Consider the following 26,618-nt stretch of genomic DNA (forward strand, 5'->3'; position numbering starts at 1 on the left):
AGTAAAAGCTGATAGAGCTGTAAGCCATTGGATGACAGCCCTTTTGTGCTTCTTCCTAGCAGATTTCATATAAGAGAACACTGTGTAGCACTGGCACTTGGAGGGTTCTTTCTCTTCTGCAGACATGGGAGCTCAAGCCATACCCAGAGACAGTGTGGACATGGCGATTCCCAGAGAGCAGGCCAGGAGGAGAGGGAGGTACCTGGAGGAAGGATGCTGAGCCAGAGAAGACAGCAAACATGACAGAGACCGTACATGGCTGTAAGACACTGTTTGTGAATTTAAGACATTTCCTATGGCATTCTTTTCACATTTTTCCCTTGGGGTAGGGGACTGAGGGGAAATATACCTACCAGTGGCTCATTATAGGGGAAAATTTCTGCAGAATTTAGTGTTCAATGTTGAAAAACAATTGTGTACATTTGCGTACTATTATATTATACTGCCACAATTTTAGCACTTCAAAATATTGATTGAAATTACTTTTTCTTTTCCAATAATCTTGAACTAAAATGGAATTTCCAAGAAAATGCATTATGAACCTCTCAATATGCCACCACATACCTCCTAGGGTACATGTATCCTCATCTAAAAAATAGAACTCAATGGGGATGCCAAACAATTGGGAGGGACTTTGTGGAGATTTGGAGGTCCTATACTTGCAGGTGGTGGTAAAAGCCAGAAAAATGCAGATAACAGGAGGATAAATTTTTGCTCATAGGGTAGACTATGATTGGACATTTTTGGTGGAGATATTTATTTATACTGGACAATGGAGACAACCCGAGCCTGTCATAGCAGGGCTAGCAGGGACCATTTTGTCACATGGCACAGAAACTGACAAAAACTGGAAGTTAGGATAGTGGTGGTGCTGGTAGTGGTGGTGGTAGCCATAGGCATAGTAAAGGTAGTGTTTTGGTGAAGAAATAGGAGAATTACATGAAATTAAGTTGTACCTTGGCCTTCACAGAAATGAAAAGAATACTGGCAGTTAATCTCTCTGCTTTTCCTTCTTTGGGTTTGAATGTTTTCTTTCTGTTACTCTCTACATGTGTATCCCATTCTCTTTTGGACAAACAAACATTTTCAGTAAAACTAATTTCTGTGTCTTAATAACATGCTGTAATCCCACAGACATAGTGCTCACTCAGTGCAGTATGATTCAGGCACTGTGTCTCAAATCCAAATTTTTGGGAGGGCGAATCCATCTGGACGAGGTCGGATCATCTGTCCAGCTGGTTCACTCAGCTGAGGTCAGAGTGTTAGGGTTATGTTGAGCTTCCCACACAGAAGTGAACCGTGCAGGTGTCATCGAGGCACAGGGGACAGGGGCATGGAGGAAATAATGGGGGTTTCTAGAACAAGATTTGAGCATAAAGAGAAATAGCCATCTCTGAGGTGAGGATGCTAGAATTTGACAACTGATAGGATTTGAGGGATTCCCGTTTGGGAAACTTGGTTGCAAATCCACTTTGAATTTGTTGAATGAATGAACAAACATTTAGTTTGAAAAAGCCATTTTCTGTATTTACTGCTTTCAAACCCTATGAACAATTGGATTCCTGGATTGAAATTAAATTAGAATGAGTTTAACCCCACCACTATATAAGTGACCTTTAGCAACTCATTTCCCTTAGTTTGTTTCCTTATTTATACATGGTCATTAAAAATACCTGCCTTATCTTAAAGGATTGTTGTGATCAATGAAATAGTACAGATTAAAGTACTCTGAGGCTGGGCGTGGTGGCTCATGCCTTTAATTTCAGCACTTTGGGAGGCCAAGGTGGGTGGATCACCTGAGGTCGGGAGTTCAAGACCAGCCTGGCCAACATGGTGAAACACCATAGCTACTAAAAATACAAAGATTAGCCGGGCGTGGTGGTGCATGCCTGTAATCCCAGCTACTCAGGAGGCTGAGGTGGAAGAATAGGTTGAACCCAGGAGGAGAGGTTGCAGTGAGCCGAGGTCGCGCCTCTGCACTTCAGCACTTTAGCCTGGGCGACAGAGCAAGACGCTGTCTTAAAAAAAACAAAAAAAATTTAAAAGGTACTCTGAAAACTGCAAAGTGTCACACAATGCAAAGTTGTTGTTGTTTTTTGTTTTGTTTTGAGACAGAGTCTCACTCTGTCACCCAGGCTGGAGTGCTGTCGCGCGATCTGGGCTCACTGCAGTCTCTGTTTCCCAAGTTCAAGCGATTCTCTTGCCTCAGCCTCCTGAGTAGCTGAGATAACAGGTGCCCGCCACCATGCCTGGCTAATTTTTGTATCTTTAGTAGAGATGGGGTTTCACCATGTTGGCCAGGCTGGTCTCGAACTCCTGACCTCAGGTGATCTACCCGCTTCGGCCTCCCAAAGTGCTGGGATTACAGGCGTGAGCCACCGTGCATGGCCAAATGTAAAGTTTTATGTGAATACTAGGTGATGTGTTATTCCTAAAATTCTCTCTGTACTCATACTTGTGTGTGCATGTGTTCTTGTTTGTGGTGGTGAAGAGGAAAGGAGTAGAAGACAGTGTAAAGCTGCTAAATAATAGATATTTCACAAGACAAGGAAATGCTGTAATGTCCTGTGTACATTGTTTCTGCTCTCAGCTTCCTCTGAACATTTCTAGGCAGAGAAATTACTCCTACTGCAGCTAACTCCTTTTTGCCCTTTGCAGGTGGCATGAGATGTTAAGGTCTTTTATATGGGACAAAAGAAGGAAAACAACTTGGCTACAATAAAAACAGAGGTAAAAATTAACATTTGTAGGCTATGAAGACTGTGAGAAATCATTTTGATAGGTAGGGGGTGTAGATGCCATGTGCTTGTGAGTGTGTGTGTGTGTGTGTGTGAGTATGTGAGAGAAAGAGAGAGAGAAAGAGGGAGGGAGAGAGAGAGAGAGAGAGAAAGAGAGTCTTGTAGTAGTGGTTTTTTCTCCATTGGCCTGTGGAATCAGTTCAGTGTGGGATGTGTTGACTGTTTACTGTGGCTATTCCTAAGGGTTGAGGAACTGGAGGAGTAGTTCTTAACAGAATTTAAGCTAATGATACTGCTTGTTGGATATTATTTCATTTTCAGAAAGGACTGGCTGAGGAGGGGTTGGGAAACTGACGTTGGATGTCAGGTACTTATGTCAGCTTAGGCTCAAAGTAACATCATGAAGTACTCATGATCATCCCTGATTTCCAGATAAGGCAACTGAGCTTCAGAAAATTGTAATGATTGTCTAAGTTCTGCAGAAAGTAAGTAGAGGACCTCATATTTAAGCCCAGGCTAGTTTGATTTGAAACTCCATGTTCTTCCTTCTTTTTTTTTTCGATTATTAGAGACAGGGTCTTGCTGTGTTGCCCAGGAAGGAGTGCAGTGGTGCTATCATAGCTCCCTGCAGCCTCAAACTCCTGGGCTCAAGTGATCCTCCTGCTGCTGTATGGGGGCTGAGAATCCCTAAAGTGCATTCTCCAAATTTTCCAAAATTCCTCAATTTTTATGGAAAATTCCCCAAATTTTCAGTTGAAATCATCTGAAAATTTAACATGAAATACTCTCCAAGAAATGATTTATCTTGAATGAAATACTGTATTTGACAATTTCATAGTAAAGGGATATTTTAGGGACACCTAATCCACCCACAGTTAATTACTGGTAAAATCCACACAGATAAAATTATTATTTTCTACAAGGATTTTATTCCAGGAAGGGAGAACACATGAAGTCATGTTCCATGTAGGAGGAGGAAGGATGCACACTGGGCCTCATCTGTCCCTTCTGGGGTCAGCATTCAGAATGGGATCTTCATGTGGGTCTGGCTTTGACAGAGAGTTTGAGGAAGCTCTGTGGGCAGCGTCTTAAGGAGTGGCTAGCACTCCTCTGAGCACTTTGGGGATTGCACACCTATAAAACAGAGCAATATATTCTGGAATGCACTATTACTCCAGTGGCTTGGGAAAGGGGAAATGTCAGAACGACAATTACAACACACATAGAATGCTTACTATGGCGTATGTATCATGCCAAATGATTCACATGCATTATTTCGTTCCCTCCTCATATCTACACAACTTCACTCCAAAGAACATGCATCCGTGCAGCTTCCAGAGTCCCCTGTGGATACTTGGTCTGCGTGGAGGTGTGGGGAGAAGTAATATTCTTCTGGACTAAAAACTGAAAGAAGCAGATAATCCAGTGTTTTGAATCTGTGTAGAAATCTATCTCGTGCTTATGACAGCGATGGGCAGTTTCTTACCTGCAATGGTTCCCTATTGCTTGCAAAATCTTCTTGCTGAGATGAGATGCTAGAATCTCTGCATTGTGGCTCCAGTGTACTTTCCCAGAAGTGTGCCTGATTGTCTCACAACTGTCTTCTCTGTGTCTTTTTACTGCAGTTTCTAAAACAGGTTCTGTTATTTCTTACCTGTGGGTCTGGCTAATGCTGCTCCCTTCGCCCAAAATATTTTTCCTTTTCTCCTTCCCTTCCCACTTCACCTAGCTATGGCTTTGATTTCTTTCCTGTCCCTCCCAGCGTGTGTATTCTCTGTCCAGTAGCATCTGTTGGTGCTGTCTTCTCTTTAGCATCATAGCCATTTGACTTCTCTCTGCTATGAGGTCATGGAGGAATCACGCTCTTCTATGTTTCAGTGCAGGCTTGACCAGACTGCCTGGCTTTGCATTCTGGGTTTGCCTCTCATTAGTTACATAACCTGGGGCAAGTCGCCTTTGTGCCTCAGGTTTCTCATCTGTAAAACTCGGAAAATAACAGTACCGACTGCATAGTGTAGTTACCAGGAGGAAGTGAAATAATGCATGGAAATCATTTAGCATAGAACACAGGCCACAGTACGCACTCCGTAGATGTTGTTATTGTTATTCTCATAGTGCCTTGTTTGTAGTACACATATAATGACTGTATATTGATGGAATTGTGTGGAGGAAGTGGTTATTGCTATATTTTCTGTGGCCAGAAGTGAGGAGGCAGCCCCAGGGTTAATGCTTGATCCAGAGGTGGCGTCACAATGGCTAGGGTAAGGGTGGTGGCTGGGGATGGAGAAAAGGATTTTTTTTTTTTTTTTTTGAGACAGAATCTCACTCTGTTGCCCAGGCTGGAGTGCAATGGCACAATCTCAGCTTACTGCACCCTCCGCCTCCCAGGTTCAAGCAATTCTCCTGCCTCAGCCTCCTGAGTATCTGGGATTATAGGCACGCGCTACCATGCCCAGCTAATTTTTGTATTTTTAGTAGAGACGGGGTTTCACCATGTTGTTCAGGCTGATCTCGAACTCCTGACCTCGTGATCCGCCCACCTCGGCCTCCCAAAGTGTTGGGATTAGAGGCGTGAGCCACCGCACTCGGCCAAGAAAAGGAGATATTTTAATCACATTCCAGTCCTCACGTTTGCATAGTCTCCGTGGCTCCCAAGTAGACATGCTTTGCTAATATCTCCAAGCCCAGATAAGGCCATGTCACCAGACAGCAAGCCACTCCAGGCACCACAATGATTATACCTTGGTCTGGCCTGAACCATGTTTTTAAATCCAGGGACTTGGAGCTAAGCCTTTACACTGCCACAGTCAGGCAACATCATAGATATTGTGCAGGGTAGGTGTTCAATAATTTTTCCTTTGTAAACATGAATGACTGCCTGCCATGTTCAGAATTCTGATTTGGGGTCAAATGAGAGATTGGCATATTTGAATGGGCCTTGGATTGGGGATTCAGGGTCTGAGCTCTTGTCACAACTGTGGCAGATGCATACTAATCATATTAATTGTAACTGAAACTTACTGAGTATTTACTAAGTAACATCAAGTCTTTTACTCACATTAATTTGTCTAGTTTATAAATTTATTGGAGAGGTAGTATTTTAATCTTCATTTAAGTTAAAGAATCAGAGACTTAGTTGCTTAAGCTCCCCCAGTTAGTAAGCAGACCTGGGCTTTGCAATTCAGGCCTGCCCTGTTCGGATCTGGAACTTTGAGTTACCACCCACACAAACCTCCTATTCCTGGGTCTCAATTTCCTCTTCTGTAAAATAAGGAGGCTATGCTTAGTGATTTTTAAAGTTCTTTAAGGGCAATGCCAAACAACTCAATTCACATGTCTTAGGAGCTTGGTGGATGTGCATTTGGGTGGCAGCTTAGACATTTGCTGCCTTGGGGCCATTGCGAACATCAGTGAGATCATGTAGGCCAAGGTCTTGTTTTTATTTATTTATTTTTATTGAGGCGGGCTCTCACTCTGTTACCCAAGCTGGACTGCAGTGGCGTGATCATAGCTCACTGCAGCCTTGACCCCCAGGCTCAGGTGATACTCCCACTTCAGCTTCCCAAGTAGCTGGAACTACAGGTGTGGCCCACCACACTTGGCTGATTTTTTTATTTTTTGTAGAGACAGGGTCTCCTTATGTTGCCCAGGCTGGCCTTGAACTCCTGGGCTCAAGTGATCTTCTCATCTTGGCCTCCCAAAGTGCTAGGATTACAGGTATGAGCCACTGCTTCAGACCCAAGGTCTTGGCACTCGGCCAGCCTCCATGCATGCCAGTTTTCCTTTCTTTCCTCTTTTAGCTGTAAATTCTTTGATTCCATGATGCCGAAGAAACACGGTAAGTCAGTGTTCCCACGGTAGTTGGTGTTCACTGATGGTTGGTGAAATAAGAAAAGGAAGGATAAGGAAGTAAACTTTTCAAAGAGATAAATTGATTCAATTTTGATTGTCTGTCTATGTCTACTGTGAAATGACTGTGATAAGAGATAGTGATTTTTGTTTGTATTTTCCAGATGATATACATGGTTTAGAAATTTAGGTCTCTTGGCCCAAATTGTTTTCTGAATTTTCACTAGCCCATAAAGACAAATGCCTAGAAATAGCAGTAGCTGAGCAGGACTTTTTAAATGATGTGTGGTAAAACAGCAATTGTTTTAAAAATTTCTAATATATCACAGACTGTGGCTTTTGTAAAATTAAAACTAAATTACTTGAAAAATAAATTTTAAAAAAGCATATGCAGATACAAGCTCCGTTTTTTAATTATCAAGATCAATGACATGAAATGATTCTGTCAAATTGTAATGCAAGTCTCTCAACACTTATCTTCAATTTCTGTGCTTATTTCTCTGGAAGCTGACAACCACAGGTTTACAGATAACTCTTGGAGTATCACAGAGCGGGGAACTCTGCCCTACTAGGAGGAAGGTCCACTTAGTAACAGAGAGAAGTTCTTAACCTGGGGTTTGTAGATATAATTCTGAGAGCCTGTGAACTTGGAAGGGGAAAATATTTACATATCTTTTCTTTGCTAAATTCTAATTGAAATTTAGAGTTAGGCTGCAAACTACAGTGGTGTTAGCAGTACCTATGAATTTGGTTTCAAGAGAGCTCACGGTTACTTTCACATCATATATTTAAAACAATCTCAAAATATTGTTTACGCTTATCATGTTTTTGAAATTGCAATCGCTATTAGACATATCACTTTATTGTTAGTATATCATTAAAGAGGCATGAACTATAATTTAAAAAATATTATAGTAACTGTATTTCAATGTAATTGATTTTCTTTGTATCTCAGCTCACTGCAACCTTCGCCTCCCGATTCAAGTGGTTCTCTTGCCTCAGCCTCATGAGTAGCTGGGATTACAGGCACACACCGCCATGCCCGGCTAATTTTTATACTTTTAGTAGAGACATGGTTTCACCATGTTGGCCAGGCTGGTCTTGAACTCCTGGCCTCAGGTGATCTGTCCGCCTCAGCATCCCAAAGTGCTGGGATTACAGGCGTGAGCCAGTGCACCTGGCCTAAGAATTAATTCTAAGAGAGGTTTATAAGTGTGTCTCAGCTCAGTAAGTTCTTCTTGCCCACTGCCCTCCAAAAAGATCAATGAGAACAGCAGGCACTGCAGTAAATAAAGAGTTGAATAATCACAGGGCTGGCCAAAGAAGAGCAGGGAAAAACTTCTCAATCCCATCTTCCCCAGGATTCAAAGGCTAAGGTTTGTAAAGGGTACTTTGGTGGGCATGGGGCTGGAGAACTTGTATAATTGATTGGCAGGGAATGAAATCACAGGAGCACTTAAAACTGGCTTTGTGCAGTTGAGTCAGTTCCCAGGAGGGGTGTGTGTGTTGAGGGGGGCCTCAAGACTAGGTGGTGTCTCTTGGTCTACTGAAATGCTGACAAATATCTAAACGACCAGTTATTTAGGTTTCACAATAGTGATTGATATGGTTAGGCTTTGTGTCGGAACCCAAATCTCATCTTGAATTGTAATCCCCATAATCCCCACGTGTCAAGGGAGGGATCAGGTAGGAGGTGATTGACTCATGGAGGCAGTTTCCTCCATGCTGTTCTCATGATAGTGAGTGAGTTCTCACGAGATCTGGTGGTTTTACAAAGCAGTTTTCCTTGCTCTTGCTCGCTCTCTCTGGCCTGCCGCCATGTTAGGAAGTCCCTGCTTCCCTTTCCACCATGATTGTTTCCTGAGGCCTCCCTACCTTTGTGGAACTGTGAGTCAATGAAACTTCTTTTCTTTATAAATTACCCAGTCTCAGGCATATCTTTATAGCAGTGTGAAAACGGACCAATACAGTGATGTTATCTTTGGTAGTTGGGGAAGTTATACATTTTGTGACACTAGTTATGTGACTGGGGCAGTAAGCAACTTACAGAAAAACAAACTAAGCCATGGCAGGACATTGTTTATGCCTATTCTTTAGCAAAGTCCAAGCCCCTACCATAATTCCAACCTTGACTTATGAATGAGGCTTTAAGCTCCAGGCAAGGAGGGGGATCATCTTCCCTTGACTCCAAGTTTAACTATAAACTAAATGCCTCTCATAGTTTTCTTGGCCTTTGTACTAGAATAAGCAAAAAGCCAAACAAACAAACAAAAAAATCCCCCAGAAAACGTCATTTAGCCTGGGAGGTTAGAAGCAAGATGGAGTCAGTCGTGTTAGATTTCTCTTATTTATAGTTCTGCAAAGGCAGTTCAAGAGTCACCAGACTGTTAAAGGATTTCCATACTGCAAACAAGCTTAAGGACACCTTAAAGAAGAAAGAAGAAAACTATTTTTAAAACATTTTTAAAACAACTTCCTTCCATCACAATCATCAGATTGTGCTACTAAACGTCAATGACTTCCTGAGAGATTCGGAGTCACTGCAAGAGACCAGGGCTCTTTTGGAATACTGGGGTCATTTATTTTTTTGCTCTTTATCATCTACAAATTGTATCTGTGTTCTCTTACCAGACATACAGGGTGTCCTCACCACTGATTAAACATTCAGTGCCTGGAGGGGATGGAGTGGGTCATGGGAGCTGGCTTTTCCTTCCAAAAGTCTTAGGGATGTCCTTCTTAGAGCAAGACCACGATTACTAATTAACTAAAAATTCTGATCCTGGAAATAAAAGCTGGCCATTCATTTGCATTTGAAAGCCATTAACGTTTTCTTGATAGGTCAGTAAATAGTTACCAGATCTTTGGTTGCTTTGGTGGACTGTGCTCCTCTGCTTTTATTGCTAAGCCATCCTTCAGACAGAGAGGGAGCGGCTGCAAGAGGTAATGAGGTATGTTTGTGAACCTTGGGTTCTTTTATGGTTACAGATGTGTGTCTACAAGTGTGTGTGAATTTGAGTTGATCTCTTTTAGTCAAAATGCCCTTGTTGGCTGGGCGCAGTGGCTCACACTTGTAATCCCAGCATTTTGGGAGGCCGAGGCGGGTGGATCACGAGGTCAGGAGATCGAGACCATGATGAAACCCTGTCTCTACTAAAAAATACAAAAAATTAGCCGGGCATGGCGGTGGGTGCCTGTAGTCCCAGCTACTCGGAGAGGCTAAGGCAGGAGAATGGCATGAACCTGGGAGGTAGAGCTTGCAGTGAGCCGAGATCGCACCACTGCACTCCAGCCTGGGCCACAGAGCGAGACTCCGTCTCAAAAAGAAAAAGAAAAGCCCTTGTTAATTTGTTAAACACAAAGATAAACAACACCAATAATAAATAAAAAATTATGCACATGCATACACATGGAACAAAATTCTCATTTATCTTTTTTTCTTAGTGTGTATATTTTTCTGAACTAAGGCTGGATCTATAAGCCTGATTGTAGTGAAACCTGTGTGTTTGTGTGTGTTTCTGTGTGAGGTGTGATGAATTATTTAATACTTAGGTTGAGGTAGCAGGCAGAAATTCTTTCAGATTCTGGAAATGAAGTGAGAGAAATGAATAAAAGGAGTTAGAATTTGGGAGTGAGATTAGAGCATTTTCCCTCTGAAAGGATGTGGAGTTGTGATTGAGAAAATGTAATTGAAGAACCAATTATAATCAGAAAATTGAGAAATCTATCACTATGCTTATGGGTTTTGTGCCTCTGTTGATCAAATACAGAATAATTTTAGGGGATAGTCTGAGGATATGTGTAAAATATTGGGATGCATTTATGCGTTGGTGTGCATTGGGGAGTAGGAAAGGTTTCCTGTGGAATCTGGAAGGAAGTCATAAAGAGAAAGGTAGGATATCTGTCCTGGCAGTCACGTGTGGAGTAGAATGGGAGTGCTCGTGGGAAGAGGAGAAGGTGATAAACTGTTGTTGGCCCTTAAACTTAAAATAAAAACTTAAAATAAAATACTTAAAATAAACTTAAAATAAAACTTAAAATAAAACTTAAAAAAAGTTGGATCCTTACTAGTTGCTAGAGTCTAGCTAGACACATGCAGGCATTTCTTTTCTGACTGGTTACAGAGGTGGGAAGGGAGAGTTACTCTTGGGGAAAGAGAGAGAAATTGAGACTAATCCCCATGGGTCTCCCTGAAAAAGGATACCACTAGGTTCTTGATGCGGGATCTGATCAGTGGCTTTGCTGGGCGAGGAGGACCTCCCAATGTCCAAACTGTCTACAGTCTGTGTCCTGGTGTGGGACAGTAAGTGTATGTCTGTAGGTGTGCAAAGAGGGGGTGAGATGGAGGGGGTCTTTTGCTTGTGGTGCTGGTAGGTCCCTGTGCTACCAGGGACCAAATGAAGCGGGACGCTAAATTTAAGACAGCTTGTTGCTATTTCACTCACACTCTCACAAGATGCCAATGATTATTTTTTATTATCAGGCATTCCCTCACAAATACATTTTAATGAGCTAATAAAATTACTATAAAAATTGTTCTATAAGCATGGAATGGAACTAGAAGCAAGAAATTTTCCATTTAAAATTGGTTCAGGTGGCAGCTGTGGAATGTGATGAGAAATATAAGCCTTTGCACAACCTGTTGCTGGGCTCAAGGAGGAGTTAGCTGTTTCCTAGAGATGATCCCTTTGCAGTTCAGATGGGGAAACTGAGACCCAGAGGGGTTAAGTGGTTTTTCCAAGGTCACACAGCTGGCTAGGGTCAGAGCTGACTCTTAAATCTCTCACTTTGGGTGTGACCAGACTTGCAAGAAAAAAGCCATTCATTAGCTACCTTATCCCTTCCCATTCACCAAGCAGCTGGGAAAGGATGGCCCAACCTACTAATATTGCCCAGCATTTTTGATGAATAGCTATGGCTTGCTGGGGTCCTCTTTGCAAGTTGTTCTTAGTCTATCTATCTACAATGAATCCTCTTTTCCACTAGATCTCATGTCTTGTGTTAGCAAAGGGTTTTAAAAGAATGGCTTAGACCTCCATGCATACATCAAACGCTGGCTATAATGCCGAAAAGAGGACAAATATCCAGTTTTTCCAAATTAATTTAGATAGCCATTTTAATAATTTGGGTCCCCGTGTGGTTTGTCTACTTTGCCTAAAGAACTATAACGGTACCAGGACAATGAGCTTTGACAATTACTCATATACTAAATAATTCAAGAAGAAAAAAATTCTATTGCTTTTGCATAATGTATATAAGTAATAATTCTTTTTTTAAATTTTACTTTAAGTTGTGGGATACATGTGCAGAACATGCAGGTTTGTTACATGGGTATACATGCGCCATGGTGGTTTGCTGCACCTATCAACCCATCATCTAGGTTTTAAGCTCCACGTGCATTAGGTATGTGTCATAGTTCTCTCCCTCCCCTAGCCCACCATCCCCTGACAGGCCCTAGTGTGTGATGTTCCCCTCCCCATGTCCATGTGTTCTCATTATTCAACTCCCACTTATGAGTGAAAACATGTAGTGTTTGGTTTTCTGTTCCTGTGTTAGTTTGCTGAGAATGATGGCTTCCAGTTTCATCCATGTCTCTGCAAAGGACATGAACTCATCCTTTTTTGTGACGGCATCGTATTTCATGGTGTATATGTGCCACATTTTGTTTATTCAGTCTATCTTTGATGGGCATTTGGGTTGGTTCCAAGTCTTTGCTATTGCAAATAGTGCTGCAGTAAACATACGTGTGCATGTGTCTTTATAGTAGAATGATTTATAATCCTTTGGGTACATACCCTGTAATGGGATTGCTGGGTCAAATGGTATTTCTAGTTCTAGATCCTTAAGGAATTGCCACACTGTCTTCCACAATGGTTGAACTAATTTACACTCCCAATAGTGTAAAAGCGTTCATATATATATAGTAATAATTCTTACATTTCGGTAAGATTTTTTTTCTGACCAGCCTAATTAAAATCGCCACCCTTACCCCAGCATTCCTCATTTACCCCCCACTTTTTCTCCATATACTTATACAGCATAACCTACTGTATATTTATTTATTTTGTTTATTGTCTCTTTTTTCTATTCGTGGGAATGTAAGTCTCATGAGGGCGGGTATTTTTATCTGTTTTGTTCATTGTTGTATAGTCAGTTTTTGAAAGAATCCTTGGCACATTTTAGGGACTTAATAAATAATTCATGAATGAATAAATAAACTGCAAGCAGATTTCTTTCTTCCAGAGATGTAGTTTAGATAATGATGAATGATCATGGCAAATGAGGCACATCAGTAGCTTCTTCTAGGTCTCCCAGATAATTTAAAATGTGCTATGGGCCATAAACTTAATGTGTTTTTATTTGATAAAACTATAATCTCACAGAAAGCCCAAGCTGGTGCACACTGTGGGGCATTATAGCATAGAATATAGAGTGATGGTTAAAAGCCATGGCTGTGGAGTCCAAAGGGCAGGTGTTTAAATTGTGGCTTTGCTCCTTATCAGCTGTATGACATCAGGCAGGTTATTTGATGTTTCTGAAGCTTAATTTTTTCATCTGAAAGTGAGGATAGTAGCCATGATTAACTTGCAGTCATTATAAAAATGCCATGTGACAAATTATGGAAACCTCTTAGGATATCTGCTCAATCATTGTTAACCATTATTATCATTAGCATTAAAATTGCATAATTATATATTTGTCCTATAAAAAAATAGTCAGAGATTAAGGACAGATTGCCAAGTAGCAGTCTTTTAAAAAACATTTTTAAAAGCACTTAACCCTATTTAAATTATTTCCTTTTTTATTTGCCTCTTGCCATTTTTCCTGATCTTAGTTTTTCTTCAATTGCTTTTCTAATTGAGATAGGAAGCTTCACCATCAAGGGTTCTATAATGCAGGAAGTAAGGTCAATCAGATAATGCTGGAGTTTTTTTTTAAGGTTTAAGGAAATCTTTCTCTTGTATAGCTAGAAAATAGATATTATTTTTCCGTAGAGCAAGTAACCATATTTGAATGTATGGAGCAAAAGGACTATTGATAAACAGCAAACATGCTTTTTAAAAAATGCTAATGATATTTTATTAAAAAGTCATATTTACCTATGCATATTAGTTATCTATTGCAGGGTAACAAATTACCTTACAATTTTGTAGTTTAAAACAACAAACATTTATTATCTCCCAATTTATGTAGGTCAGAAATATGGGGGTGGGTTAGCCGAGTGGTACTGATTTAGGGTCTCTCACGAATTCAGCCAAGATGTCAGCCAGGACTGCAGTCATGTCAAGGCTTGAATGGGGATAGAGGCTTGCTTTCAAGGGACCTCACTCAGATGGCTCTTAGCAGAAGACCTCAGTTCTTTGCTAGAAATTTCCATAGTCCTGCTTGAATGTTATGATGGCATGGTAACTGGTTTCTTCAGGAAATGATCCAAGAGAAAGAGCAAGGAGGAAGCTGTAATGCCTAGTCTTGGAAGTTAGATGCCATCCCTTCTCCATATCCTATCTGTTGAAAGTGAGTCACTAAGTCCAGCTCATCCTCAAAGGGTGAGGTGGTGGGGACTTGGCCTACCTCTTGAAGGAGGAGTATCAAATAATTTGTGAAATTAAAAACACCTGCCGTGTCATGATTTTAAGTAACATTGAATTATATTTTACTTCACTTATTTACTGAGTGCTGTCTCTATGATATTTAAACTGTCTTCAGTCTTTTGCTATTACATGTAATACTGTGATGAAAAACCTTTATTTGTATATACATTGATTCCCAAATGTGTAAGTGTATTTATGGGATGAATTTCTATAAATGCAATTGCTGGGTAATGGGCATGAGTAATTTTAATAGTTTTTGCCAAGTCTTCATTGAGCATAGGGTGTTTATAGTTTAACCAGCAATCAGTGGGTGTTTCTTCATAGTATCTAACATAGTGTGTTAATAAACACTTGGAAAAAAATTAAATATTATTATAAAAAGCAATCTCACATCTTACAACTATTAGCATCTACCAAAGAGGAGACATGGTCACTTGGATAGACATTGTAACTCATTGTAACACAAAGAGTGAAGAAGATCACTCTTTGCTTTATTAGTTAATTTAATTATACCAGGCATGAGAGGTTATTAACCTTTATAGAATTTAACAAGCAGGTTTAATTTTATAGGATTTCTTATGAAGCTCTTTGGAATGTGGGATAGTGGAGACAGTCATGGTAAGAAAGACTAGAATTGGAGTAATTTATTCTAGCAAACACAAGGCAATCCTTGTTGTAGAGCTGCTTTCACAGCTCCATTTCCTTTTGCATAGTAAGAGGGCATTACATTGACTAACAGCAGTTTCTTATCAATGTATGAGAAGTAAATCCTCTTATTCAACCAGTCCTTGGATAAATGACTAAGGAAGACTGCTTCCTACTGAAGAGAATGTGGGAGGAAATATTGATTGGGTGGAGAATGAGACTGAAAGGAAATATCAAACAATTCCTAATTTAGGGAGTCATGAATTAAGACCTCACAGGAGAAGAAAGGGGATGTTCTTTTTGAGCAAAGAGAGTATGATTTACAAGGCAGCCTGGGAAAGCAAGCATTGGTGGGTTGGTGGAGAAAGTAGGCCTTGTATAGGCAAGACTGCAGCTATGGCTCCTCTTCCTGGCTTTCTGCACCTATGTCCCAGGCAATGCATGAGTCATCCAACACATGGGGCCATAAAGCAATTAATGGAGGTCATACCAGAGCAAGCCAACCAGGACAGCAGTCAGCATTGTTCTTCAGCTGCTCCACCAGAACACCAAGTCGGGTGTGGTGCCACACTCAGGGAAAGTGGAACTGACATATTTTGTAGGAACATTCTGTTTCTTACCCAGGACCCACTACCTGTCTTCTCTTTGGTAAATAATGAGACCTGTGCTTTATGACTTAGAATATTTTTATTTGATTTCCACAATAAGAAGGTGGCAATAGATAATAACAAAAGAAATTGTAGTTTCATTTTACAGATAAGAAAATTGAGACTCAAGAGTATTACATAAATTGTTTCAGCTACCACAGCAAAAAATGGTAGGGTTGGGAATCAAGCTCAGGGATTCTCATGCTCTATTTAGCACTGCCCTCTGTTCTGAGAAGAACTTGGGGGATAGAATAAAAAAATAAGACACTAATGAAATGTATAACACATGTGTCTTTTGTGAAAGGGAGAAACAGAGTAGTGTGAGATTTCTGTGACTCACTTGAAAATGACTTTTAAAAACTAATATAGAAGCCAACATCACCCTGATACCAAAGCCAGACAAAGACACAACAAAAGAATAAAACTACAGACCAATATCCCTTGTTAACATAGATTCAAAAATTCTTGACAAAATACTAACAAACTGAATCCAACAGCATGTGAAAAAGATAATACACCACGATTAGTGAGTTTTATTACAGATATGCAAGGATGGTTCAACATGCACAATTCCATAAATGTGATTCATCACACAAACAGAATTAAAAACAAAACCCATATGATCATATCAATAGATGCAGAAAAAGTATTTGATAAAATCCAGCATTCCTTCATAAAAAATACCCTTAACAACCACGGTGTAGAAGGACCATACCTCAAAACAATGAAAGCCATTTATGAAAAACCCATAGCCAAAATCATACTGAACAGGGAAAAGTTCAGTACGATTGAAAGCATTCCCCCTAAATGTAGACAAGACAAGGATGCCCATTGTCACCACTCATATTCAACATAATACTGGAAGTCCTGGCTACAGCAATCAGGCAGTAGAAGAAAATAACAGGCATCCAAATTGGAAAAGAGGAAGTCAAATTACCTCTGTTCACTGATGATATAATCTTACACCTAGAAAACTCTAAACCCTCCAAAAGACTCCTAGATTTAATAAATGACTTCAGTAAAGTTTCAGGACACAAAATTAATGTACAAAAATTAATAGCATTTCCATATACCAATAACAATCAGGCTGAGAACCAAATCAAGAACTCAATCCCATTTACAATAAAATAAAATAAAATAAAATACAATACCTAGTAATACATTTGACCAAGGAGGTCAAGGATCTCTACAGACAACTATAAAACACTGATGAAAGAAATTGTAGATGACGCAAATTGGAAAACATCCCATGTTCAAGGATTGGAGGAATCAGTATCATCAAAATGACCATACTGCCCAAAGCAATCTACAGATTCAGTGCAATTGTTATCAAATTACCAACATTATTCTTCACAGGTTTAGAAAAAACAATCCTAAAATTCATATGGAACCCTGAAAGAGTGTAAGTAACCCAAGTAATCCTAAGCAAAAAGAATAAAGCTGGAGGTATTACATTACCTGACTTCAAATTACTCTAAAAGACTATAGTAACGCAAACAGCACAATACTGGTATAGAAATAGACATATAAATCAGTAGAAAAGAATAGAGAACTCAGAAACATAGCCACATACCTACAATCAACTGATTCTTGACAAAAATATGCACTGGTGAAAGGACTCCCTATTCAATAAATGGTACTGGGAAAACTGGAATGTCATATGCAGAAGAATGAAATCTCTCACCATGTACAAAAATTAACTCAAGATGGATTAAAGGCTTAAATGTAAGACCTGAAACTATAAAATTCCTAGAAGAAAAATCTAGGAAAATCTCTCTGGACATTGGCATAGGCAAAGAATTTATGACCAAGTCCTCAAAAGAAACCACAACAGAAACAAAATTAGACAATAGGGGACTTAATTAAACTAAAAAGCTTCTGCACAGTAAAAAAATAAAATAGAGTAAACAGACAACCTACAGAATGGGATAAAATATTTGCAAACAATGTATCTGACAAAGGGCTAATACCCAGAATCTATAAGGAACTCAAACCACTCAACAGGAAAAAAACAACCCCATTAAAAAGTGGGCAAAGGACGTGAACAGGTATTTTTCCAAAAAAAAAAAAAAAAGGCATACAAGTGGCCAAAAAACATGAAAAAATGCTCAACATCACTAATCATCAGAGAAATGCAAATTAAAACCACAAATGAGATGTCATCTTACACTGGTCAGAATGGCTATTATTAAAAAATCAAAAAACAATACATATTGGGGAGGATGCAGAAAGATGGAAATGCTGATACAGTTTTAGTGGGAATATAAATTAGTACAACCTCTATAGAAAATGGTATGGAGATTTCTCAAGGAACTAAAATTAGAACTACCCTTCAATCCAGCAATTCCACTACTGAGTATCTACACACAAAAAATAAATTGTTTTATCAAGAAGACACCTGCAATTGTATTTTTATTGCAGCAGTGTTCACAATAGTAAAGTCATGAAATTAACCCAAGTGTTCATCCGCAGATGATTGGATTAAAAATGTAGTGTACATATATGCCACGGAATACTACTCATCCATAAAAATCAATGAAATCATATTTTTATAGCAACATGGATAGACCTGGAGGCTATTTTTTCTGCATGAAATGACCCAGAAACAGAAAGTAAAAAACTGCATGTTCTCACTTATACACAAGAGCTAAACAGTGAGTATATATGGACGTACAGGGTCATAGACACTGGAGACTCCAAAAGGAGAAAGGGTGGGAGGGGGGTGAAATACTACCTGTTGGGTACAATGTACACTATTTGGGTGATGGGTACACTAAAAGCCCAGTCTTCACCACTATGCATATAAATCCATGTAACATAATTGCATTTGTACTCCTAAATCTATAATAATTAAAATCAGTACAAAATATTTTTAAAAAGTGAAAAAAATGCTGGTAGGAATATCATAGATATTCTAGTTCAATTTATTTCCTTTGTAAATGAGGAAACTGAGAATGAGAAAGCTTAAGTAAATTTTCCAAGGTAATCTAGCTGGTTATTTTCAGAATGAAGATGGCAAAAAAGAGAATTAACTAGATTTAAAGTCTCCTGGAAGATGCTATATCATCTATGTACCATTCTTGCTAAAAAAAAATCAAACTTAAATCTGATAAAAACTCTAAAGCTAATAGTTAATTTACAGGAACTATAAGGGTAGAGAAACATGTTAGCATGCATAGAGATATAATCAACAAAATTCAGATTGCAGGAAAAATCTACAGAACAAATTCTGTTAATTAAAAAATACATAACAGGTATAAACAAATTACAAGATATAAATCTTACTTGCATCCTCAGGAGAGTAGAACAAATTATAAAAGTTTATCAGACAATGAAAGAAATTTCAAAACTGACTGGATATTTGATGACAGTAAAGAATTGTTATAAACATACGTTAGGTGTGATAATATTTTGTCTTTTGCAAAATTTCTTATCTTTTAAAGAAACATACTGAGTATTTTTAGATTAAAAGACATGAGACCTGAGATTGCTTCAAAGTAATTCAGGGATAGGGGGAAAAGTGGGCCAGAATAAAGACAGAATGAATTGGCCATGAGTTGGTAATTTTTCAATTTAGATAATGGGTGCTTGGGAGGCTTGTTATGGTATTCATTGCATACATTTGAGCTTTTCCATTAAAAATCTTACTAGTTATATAGTAAATCAAATTCACATATAAAATTGTTTCTCTTACTTTTTAGAGATGGCAAGAAAGAAGCTGAAAAAATTTACTACTTTGGAGATTGTGCTCAGTGTTCTTCTGCTTGTGTTGTTTATCATCAGTATTGTTCTAATTGTGCTTTTAGCCAAAGAGTCACTGAAATCAACAGGTAAGAAGTAACTCTGGGGCTCTCTCCATATGTTGTTCTTATTAGAGCAAACCTTCATCAATGGCAGGAAAGTAATGCTTTCATGCTCGTGTGTGTGTGTGTTTGTTGCGGGGGCTGTTATATGTGTGTGTTCTATGTGTTTTGGACAGCTCAGTAGATATTCATTGTAGGTTTAAGTTCTGATACTTTGGCTTATCAATTAATGCATTGCAGGATTCCATAATTGACATTTTAAATATATTTGCCAAATTTCCTTAAATAAGTCTAATTCTGCTAAGAATGATAATTAACAATATCCTTATGTGAAAGGCAAGCGAGTATATGAGAGACTTCAAAAAGTTTGTGGAAAAATAGAAATATAGAATTAGAAAGAAAGATAGAAACATAAAAATAAAAAAATAAACTTTATTTCTCAGTGTAAATTCCATCAAGTTCAAGACACTTTTGTGAAAGACGATACCAGCCATTTAGTCCATCCATAAGAACTGAGGGTCCTGGGAATTTAACCTTTTTAATGCAGTCTTTTTTACATTATTAACTGAAAAATATGAGTGCCATTTATAGATTTTTTTTAAGATTAGGAAACTAAAAGAAGTCAAAAGGAGCCAAATAGGAACCATAAGGTGGATTTCCCATCAAAACTCTTGCAAAATTGCCCTTGTTTGATGATGAAATTAGCAGAAGCTTTGTGGTGGTGGGGAAGGACTCTCTGTGAAGCTTTCCCGGGTGTTTTTCTGCTAAAGCTTTGGCTAACTTTTCTCAAAGCACTCTCATAGTAAGCAGATGTTACTGCTCTTTGACCCTCCAGAAAGTCAACAAGGAAAATGCCGTGAGCATCCCAAAAACTGTTGCATGACCTTTGCTCTTGACTGGTCTGCTTTTGCTGTGACTGGGCCACTTTCCTCTCTTGGGAGCCATTGCTTTGTGCTTTGTCTTAAGGCTCATACCGGTAAAGCCATGTTCCATCTCCTGCTACAACTATTGGAAGAAATACTTCAGAATCTTGAGCCCCACTTGTTTAAAATTTCCATTTAAGGTTCTGCTCTTGTTTGCAGCTGATGTGGGTGCAACAGTTTTGGCACCCATAGAGTAGAAAGTGTGCTTAACTTTCATTTTTCAGTCAGAACTGTGTAAACTGAACCAATTGAGACATCTATGGTTTTGACTATTGTTTCTGCAGTTATTTGTCAGTCCTCTTCATTAGGGCATGACAAAATTAATTTTTATCTTCACAAATGGATGTGGATGGTCTGCTGCTGTGGGCTTCATCTTCAATATTGTATTGGCCCTTCTTAAAATGAGTTATTCCTTGGTAAACTGCTGATTTCTTTGGGGCATCGTCCCCATAAACTTTTTGTAAGTATCAGTGATTTCACCATTTTTCCACCCAAGCTTCACCGTGAGTTTGATGTTTGTTCTTGCTTCAATTTTAGCAGAATTTATGTTGCTCTGATAGGTGCTCTTTTCAAATTGATGTCTTATCTTTCCTAGTGCCTCAAGCTAAGTCCTGTTCAGACATGTTGTAACAATCTACTGTGAGTTTATTTTAGTACCAAAAATATTTGAAATTTATACATAGTTTTTTCATAATACGTATTTTTCATGGACTTTCTGAAGACCCTCATGTAATCAAAGTTTTTTTGTTTATGGAATTTTTGTATCCTCAAAAGGAGCTGGATTATGCTGAGTTATCCATGGTTTCTTACCTGATTCATCTAGGATCAACTTCCTAGGAGAACCAGGCAATCAAGGGTTAATCTGTGGCTTCTCTGCCCCTCCTACCCCATCCCTTGTTACAACAATTTCTACTTTTTGTAGAAAAAAGTCCCAAAGGTTGCTCAACTCTTAAAATTATGTGATTCTAAAGATGTAACTAAAACCATTATGCAGACATTGGCACAATTTGAATTTGAAACCCCCACTGAAAAGAAAACCAGTCAAAAGACACTGTTTTGTCTTAATGTCATTATTAATTTATTGCAGAATATCTTCAAGAAAGCTCACCTCCTTATTTTAGGATACAATAAAAATACCTTTTCTAATTTACTGATTTTTAAATCTGAATTCAAAGTTCTCTAGCCCTTAGGTAAGTCCTAGCTGTCAGTTTTTAGAGTGGTGGGCTCTCTTTCCATCTTTTGTCATATAGGACTTTGTATTTACAGAAGAATGGTGTTGCTCAGAATCATTCTTTGACCTGGGGATTGACTGTTGACTGAGCAAGCAAAGCTGAGGTTACTATGATTAGGATGGCACTTGTACTGCACATGTTCTGTGTGCCCTTGCTGCTGGGATTGGAAGTAAAGAATCACATCAGAGGTCTGCAGACTTTACTGTAAAGGACCAGATAGTAAATATTTTAGATTTTGTGGGCCATACAGCCTCTGCCATGACTTAATTTTGCCCTAGTAGCACAAAGCAGCTAAAAACAAACAAGTTTGTTATGTGTATAATATGTAATGTGCATGTGTGTAATGTTCCAGTAATACTTTGTTTGTAAAACAGGCTTTGACTTAATTTGGCCTGAAGGCCATAGTTACTGACCCCTAGACTAAAGGAAGGGTGGTCTCCACCTTCATGAGCTTCTAGTCTAAAGGTGGAGTCCTTGTTCTTATACATACTGTCTTGTAGGGGAGGGAGTTGGGAGTAGAAGGAGATGATATAGAGATACACAGAGGTAAATACAGTCAGCAGGAACAAAGTGACATTTTATAAAGTGAATGCATAAATTTTGAGGTCATCAGAGTGAAGCCTACTCAGTAGTGGAGTTAATTGGAGATGTTGAGAACTATTGAATTTCTGTGAAATTAAACTTGTCTAATGGTCTTTTTATGTTTGCTTTTCTTATAGCCCCAGATCCCGGGACAACTGGTACCCCAGATCCTGGAACAACTGCTTCCATACAGCCTAGGACAACCAGTCCCCCAGATCCTGGAACAACTGGTACCACACATCCTAGGACAACGGGTCCCCTAGATCCTGGAACAACTGCTACCACTCCTGTTTCTGCTGAATGTCCAGTGGTAAATGAATTGGAACGAATTAATTGCATCCCTGACCAGCCACCAACAAAGGTTAGAGTTATGAATTTTGTTTCCATTTTAGAATTTATGCAACTTGATAGTTTATTTTTTTTGTTTTTGTTTTGTTTTGGTTTTCTTCATTAGTGACTCTCAAGAGAGGTGTTTATGTTGCAGCCATTAGTGGCTCAGGCAAATTAACCTGTGTCCATGCTTGTATGACAGTGCAGCTTCAGGAAAGGAAGACCTGGAAAATTCCCTTGGGTTGCCAGACTCAGCAAATAAAAGTGCAGTTGCCCAGCCAAATTCAAATTTCAGAAAAACAATGAATAAGCTTTTAGTATAAGTGTGTCCCGTGAAAGATTTTGGGCTTACTTACTAAAAGTGTATTTGTCTTTTATATGGCAACACTACATGATTACTAGTTCTTTCTGACTCTGTTCATGCCCTGTATGTCTCTCCTTCTCCTTTCAGAATTTCCAAAGCTCATCTAGAATCTACAGTAAAAATTCATACATGTGCACAAAACATTATTTAAAATAAGGGCAAAGTTTCAAGAGCTCTGTTTTGGAAGGAAGAAGGTGATTAATACCAGATTAAAGACAGTGCAGACATCTGGGCATTTACCTTAGCCCAGTGTTTCTAGATTATCGGCTGAAGTCCAGCTGATTATGATGATTATAAAGTACTTTGCCCACACCCTATGTTTGGTGTGCCAAATTTACAGAAAGTTGATGCACATGCAGTTACTTTCCCTGTCATATTGTGCAAGTTACTCAATAGCTCAATTGAGCTGTACTCAATAGCTCACTCGAGCTGTACTAAATAGCTTACTCATTACTTGGAAGCTCACCTAGATTATCACATTCTCAGTATGTCACGCTACTGCAATACTCCATCTTGTCACTGGGTATTGGTGAACTTCAGATACAGCCATAGTAATGTTTCTTTGGTGCTTTATTGTAAGATCTTTTGATAAATACTGTGGTATCAAGATTGAAGTTCAATAAATGAACTTTGGCTTTTCTACATGTCATATCTAACTGAATTACTCCACGGCCTTGGCGTTTATTAATTGGCATGCTCCTTTTTTGCTCAGCCAGAGAGAAATACTGGCACTTTCAATGATTCATTTTCTTGTAGAAGGTACATCTTAGACCTTTTGTTGTATGTTTTATGAATCCTGAGAGCTGTATGCTGATCCAGATTGTTGTGGAGAGCTGAGGCTATGGATAATGATGTGTTTGTATGGCGTTCACATTAAAGGGAATATAGCTGAAAGAAGATGGTGGGAAGAAGTTGTGAACACAACAGATAGGCTAGGCAGAATGTTCTGGTGTTGAAGCCATTGCTATATAATTTTATCATTCTTATCATCTGTCCTCCAAGATTATGTGTAAAAGAACTAAAAGAATAACTTTCTCTGCAGATGATTCTTGGTTGTAAATACCATTGTTTCATTCTCCCAATTATGGGAGGGAATCCTTTTCCAGTACAGGAGGAAGTAATGTATCAAGCCACCCTGACACCCTGAGTACTCTTGGGAGACTCTTCTTTGGAGAGAATGGACTCTAGGAGTCCCCTTCATGGATCTTAGGAAAAAAGATCACTCAATTATCTAACTCTAGTTCGGATCTTTAGTTCTGGGCTTGAAGCTGGTTGGAGGGTATCTTCACTGAATCCGTTCCTATCATATCAGCTGAACTCGTTACCTCCTCACCAAATCTGCTTTTCCTTCTCAACTACCAGATTTCTGTTAGTAGTTCTATTAAGCTTCTAGTTCTTGAGGCAGAAACAGCAGAACTTCTGCTTGGCTCATCCCTTCTATCCCTTTGGCCAGTATTCCATGTATTTTAAAATATTTTCCTTAACAATATTTTCCAGAAGAGGCATCTCATTTCCATTCTCGCAGCCATCCCTAGGTCATCATTTCCTCATGCTTGGGTTGCTCCAGGTGCCCCCTGGCACCACTTCTGAATTCCATTTCTCCCATCCATTCCGTTACATGTGGGATTAGAATTGCTCTTTTTTACATCCAACTTTTGTTATTATTTCTACCCAACTTCAGTACATATAGTGATTTATTACTGTACGTTTAGCCAAGTTCAAACACTGTCTTCTATCATCTAAGATCCTACCTCTGTGCCTCTATAGGTTCACTTAGGCTATACTTCCATGCAGATTTTAAAGACAACTCTCTACACTTATTGCAAACCTCTGAATTCTAAAATCCTTTCCACTTTCTTGATGAAGTCTTTTATCCCCAGTTCCAGAACTCAGAGTTGAAAGATCCCATTGATGGCAGGGAGCACGAATATTTCATCAAATTCCAGATATCCAGCTTAGGAAAGAAATGATAGTTAATACTTTTTAATCCTTTGATTTTTCAGGGCTATAAAGCATGGTGTAAACATGGGAGAGCAGGTTAAAGTTACATGCTTAAAGATAAACCCGCATGCCCTAAGTAAACATTGCAGAGTAATTAAGCTGAGAGAAATTCACAATTGTTTTCCAAGGATAACAATAACATAAGTAGTAATCTGAATTAATTTGAGAGGTTACCATAGTTCTTAAACAGAAGCTTTGTCATCTTTTACAGCGAACACACTTGGTAATTGTCTACGTATTACTCATTTATTTGGCTTATGATATCCTTTTCCAAATTCCAGTTTATCATTAATGTGTTGGGGATCGTGTTTTATGATATAGCAGCAAGGGTGTTGCATTTTGCCAAGATCATTGTGAGTCTTCACCTTTAAATTACTCTGTGTTTACACAACATCAGTTAATAGCCATTATATGGTGCTAGGAAGAGCAGTGAGCCCAGATAAAAACTTAAAGTCTTAAAAACTTAAGTTTATGTTTGGCACCTTGAAATGATAGTGTAGCCACTGGACAAGTGAAAGGATGTAAGGGGAGCCAGGTTATTGAGTTACTCAGTCCTGGCTTTGCTTCTGGAAAGCTCTTTGACTTGATCAGTAAGTCACATTTTCTTATAAACTGTGAAATCCTTCTAAGTAAAATGAGACAGTATATGCTCAGCTAAACATACTTATTCAATGTTCGATTAAATGACTATTGAACACTATACTAACCTCAGAATATTTTAGAATAGTGATCTCTAAGGTTCTGGCAAATGTTTCTCTGAAAATTCACCACAGTCTGATTTGGGGGACTAGAAAGACTGGATTATGGGAATGGCAGAGGTGGCAACTTTGTTTTAAAAAGTCTTTGCTGTTAGACTTCACCTTGAGGTTAAATGAAGTGGCCAGCCTAACAAGCTAAATTTCAAAACCTAGCTCAAGATGCACATATTATAAAATAGCCTACAATTAAGATATTTCACAGAGTTGAGACTAATTTTATTCATTCGTTTGTTCAAACTTGCTGCACAATGAAAACAGCTAGAGAACATTTTGATGAATAGAGGGTGATTTGAAATTCCTTTATCATCAAGTGCTTTCAACTTCTAAAATTCCTGCTCTATTTGAAGATGGGATACTTTGTCTCATTCTACTCATTTTCTTCATGTGGAGACTTTCTGGTTCCACCTTTTTTGTTCACAACGTCAGGTTATTTTGTGCTGCTATAACATGATGCCCAAGACTGAGTAATTTATCAAACACAGAAATTTACTTATCATAGTTATGGATGGAGACTAGAAAGAACAAGACGAAGGTGCTGGCATCTTGTGAGGACCTTCTTGCTGCATCCTCACATGGCGGCAGGTAGACGGCAAGAGACAGCCCACTGTCTCCTTTATAAGGGCACCTAATTCCCTTTGTCTGGGAGGAGGCTTCATGGCCTAATCACCTCTTAAAGGCCCCACCTGTTAATACTAACATATTGGCAACACGTGAATTTTGGAGGGGGCACATTCCAGCCAAAGCACCAGTCTAACTGAAATTGCTCTAAGTCTTCTATTTTCTTAGACTTCTGTTTTCTTAGGGCACAGCTTCTCCATTTGTCTACTGAATTACAAAGTATCCAAACTTAGTGGTTTGCAACAACAATGATTTTATTATATCTAGTGATTTTATAAGTCAGAGATTCTGCCAGGGTTTGGCTGAATGGTTCTGTTCCACATAGTATTTACTGGGATTACATGATATGGTGGTATTTAGTTGGTGGCCGATCTAGTCTGGAGGTTTCAAGATGACTTTACTCACATACCTGGTACCTTGGTGAAAATGGTGGTAAGGCTGACTGCACCCTCTTCCCTTCCATGTAGTCATGGAGTCTCTGTTGGTACTCTCTCCAGCAGGGTAGCTGAACTTCTTACATGGTAGCTCAGTGCTGCAAG

The 26,618-nt window shown here is 39.0% G+C and overlaps 1 protein-coding gene across 1 annotated transcript in view; it reads left to right on the forward strand.

The window, feature by feature from the left end:
• Window positions 1-208: 208 nt before the first annotated feature.
• Window positions 209-26,618, forward strand: part of MGAM (maltase-glucoamylase) — a 175,180-nt gene continuing 148,770 nt past the window's right edge. The window contains exons 1-4 of the mRNA XM_054496215.2: window positions 209-261; window positions 2,659-2,730; window positions 19,170-19,298; window positions 22,146-22,369. Coding sequence (XP_054352190.1) covers window positions 19,172-19,298; window positions 22,146-22,369 — 351 coding nt within the window. The 5' untranslated portion in view covers window positions 209-261; window positions 2,659-2,730; window positions 19,170-19,171. The remainder of the gene's footprint in view (window positions 262-2,658; window positions 2,731-19,169; window positions 19,299-22,145; window positions 22,370-26,618) is intronic.

The sequence above is a fragment of the Pongo pygmaeus genome, chromosome 6 (genome assembly GCF_028885625.2).
Source record: "Pongo pygmaeus isolate AG05252 chromosome 6, NHGRI_mPonPyg2-v2.0_pri, whole genome shotgun sequence".
Classification (NCBI taxonomy): domain Eukaryota; kingdom Metazoa; phylum Chordata; class Mammalia; order Primates; family Hominidae; genus Pongo; species Pongo pygmaeus.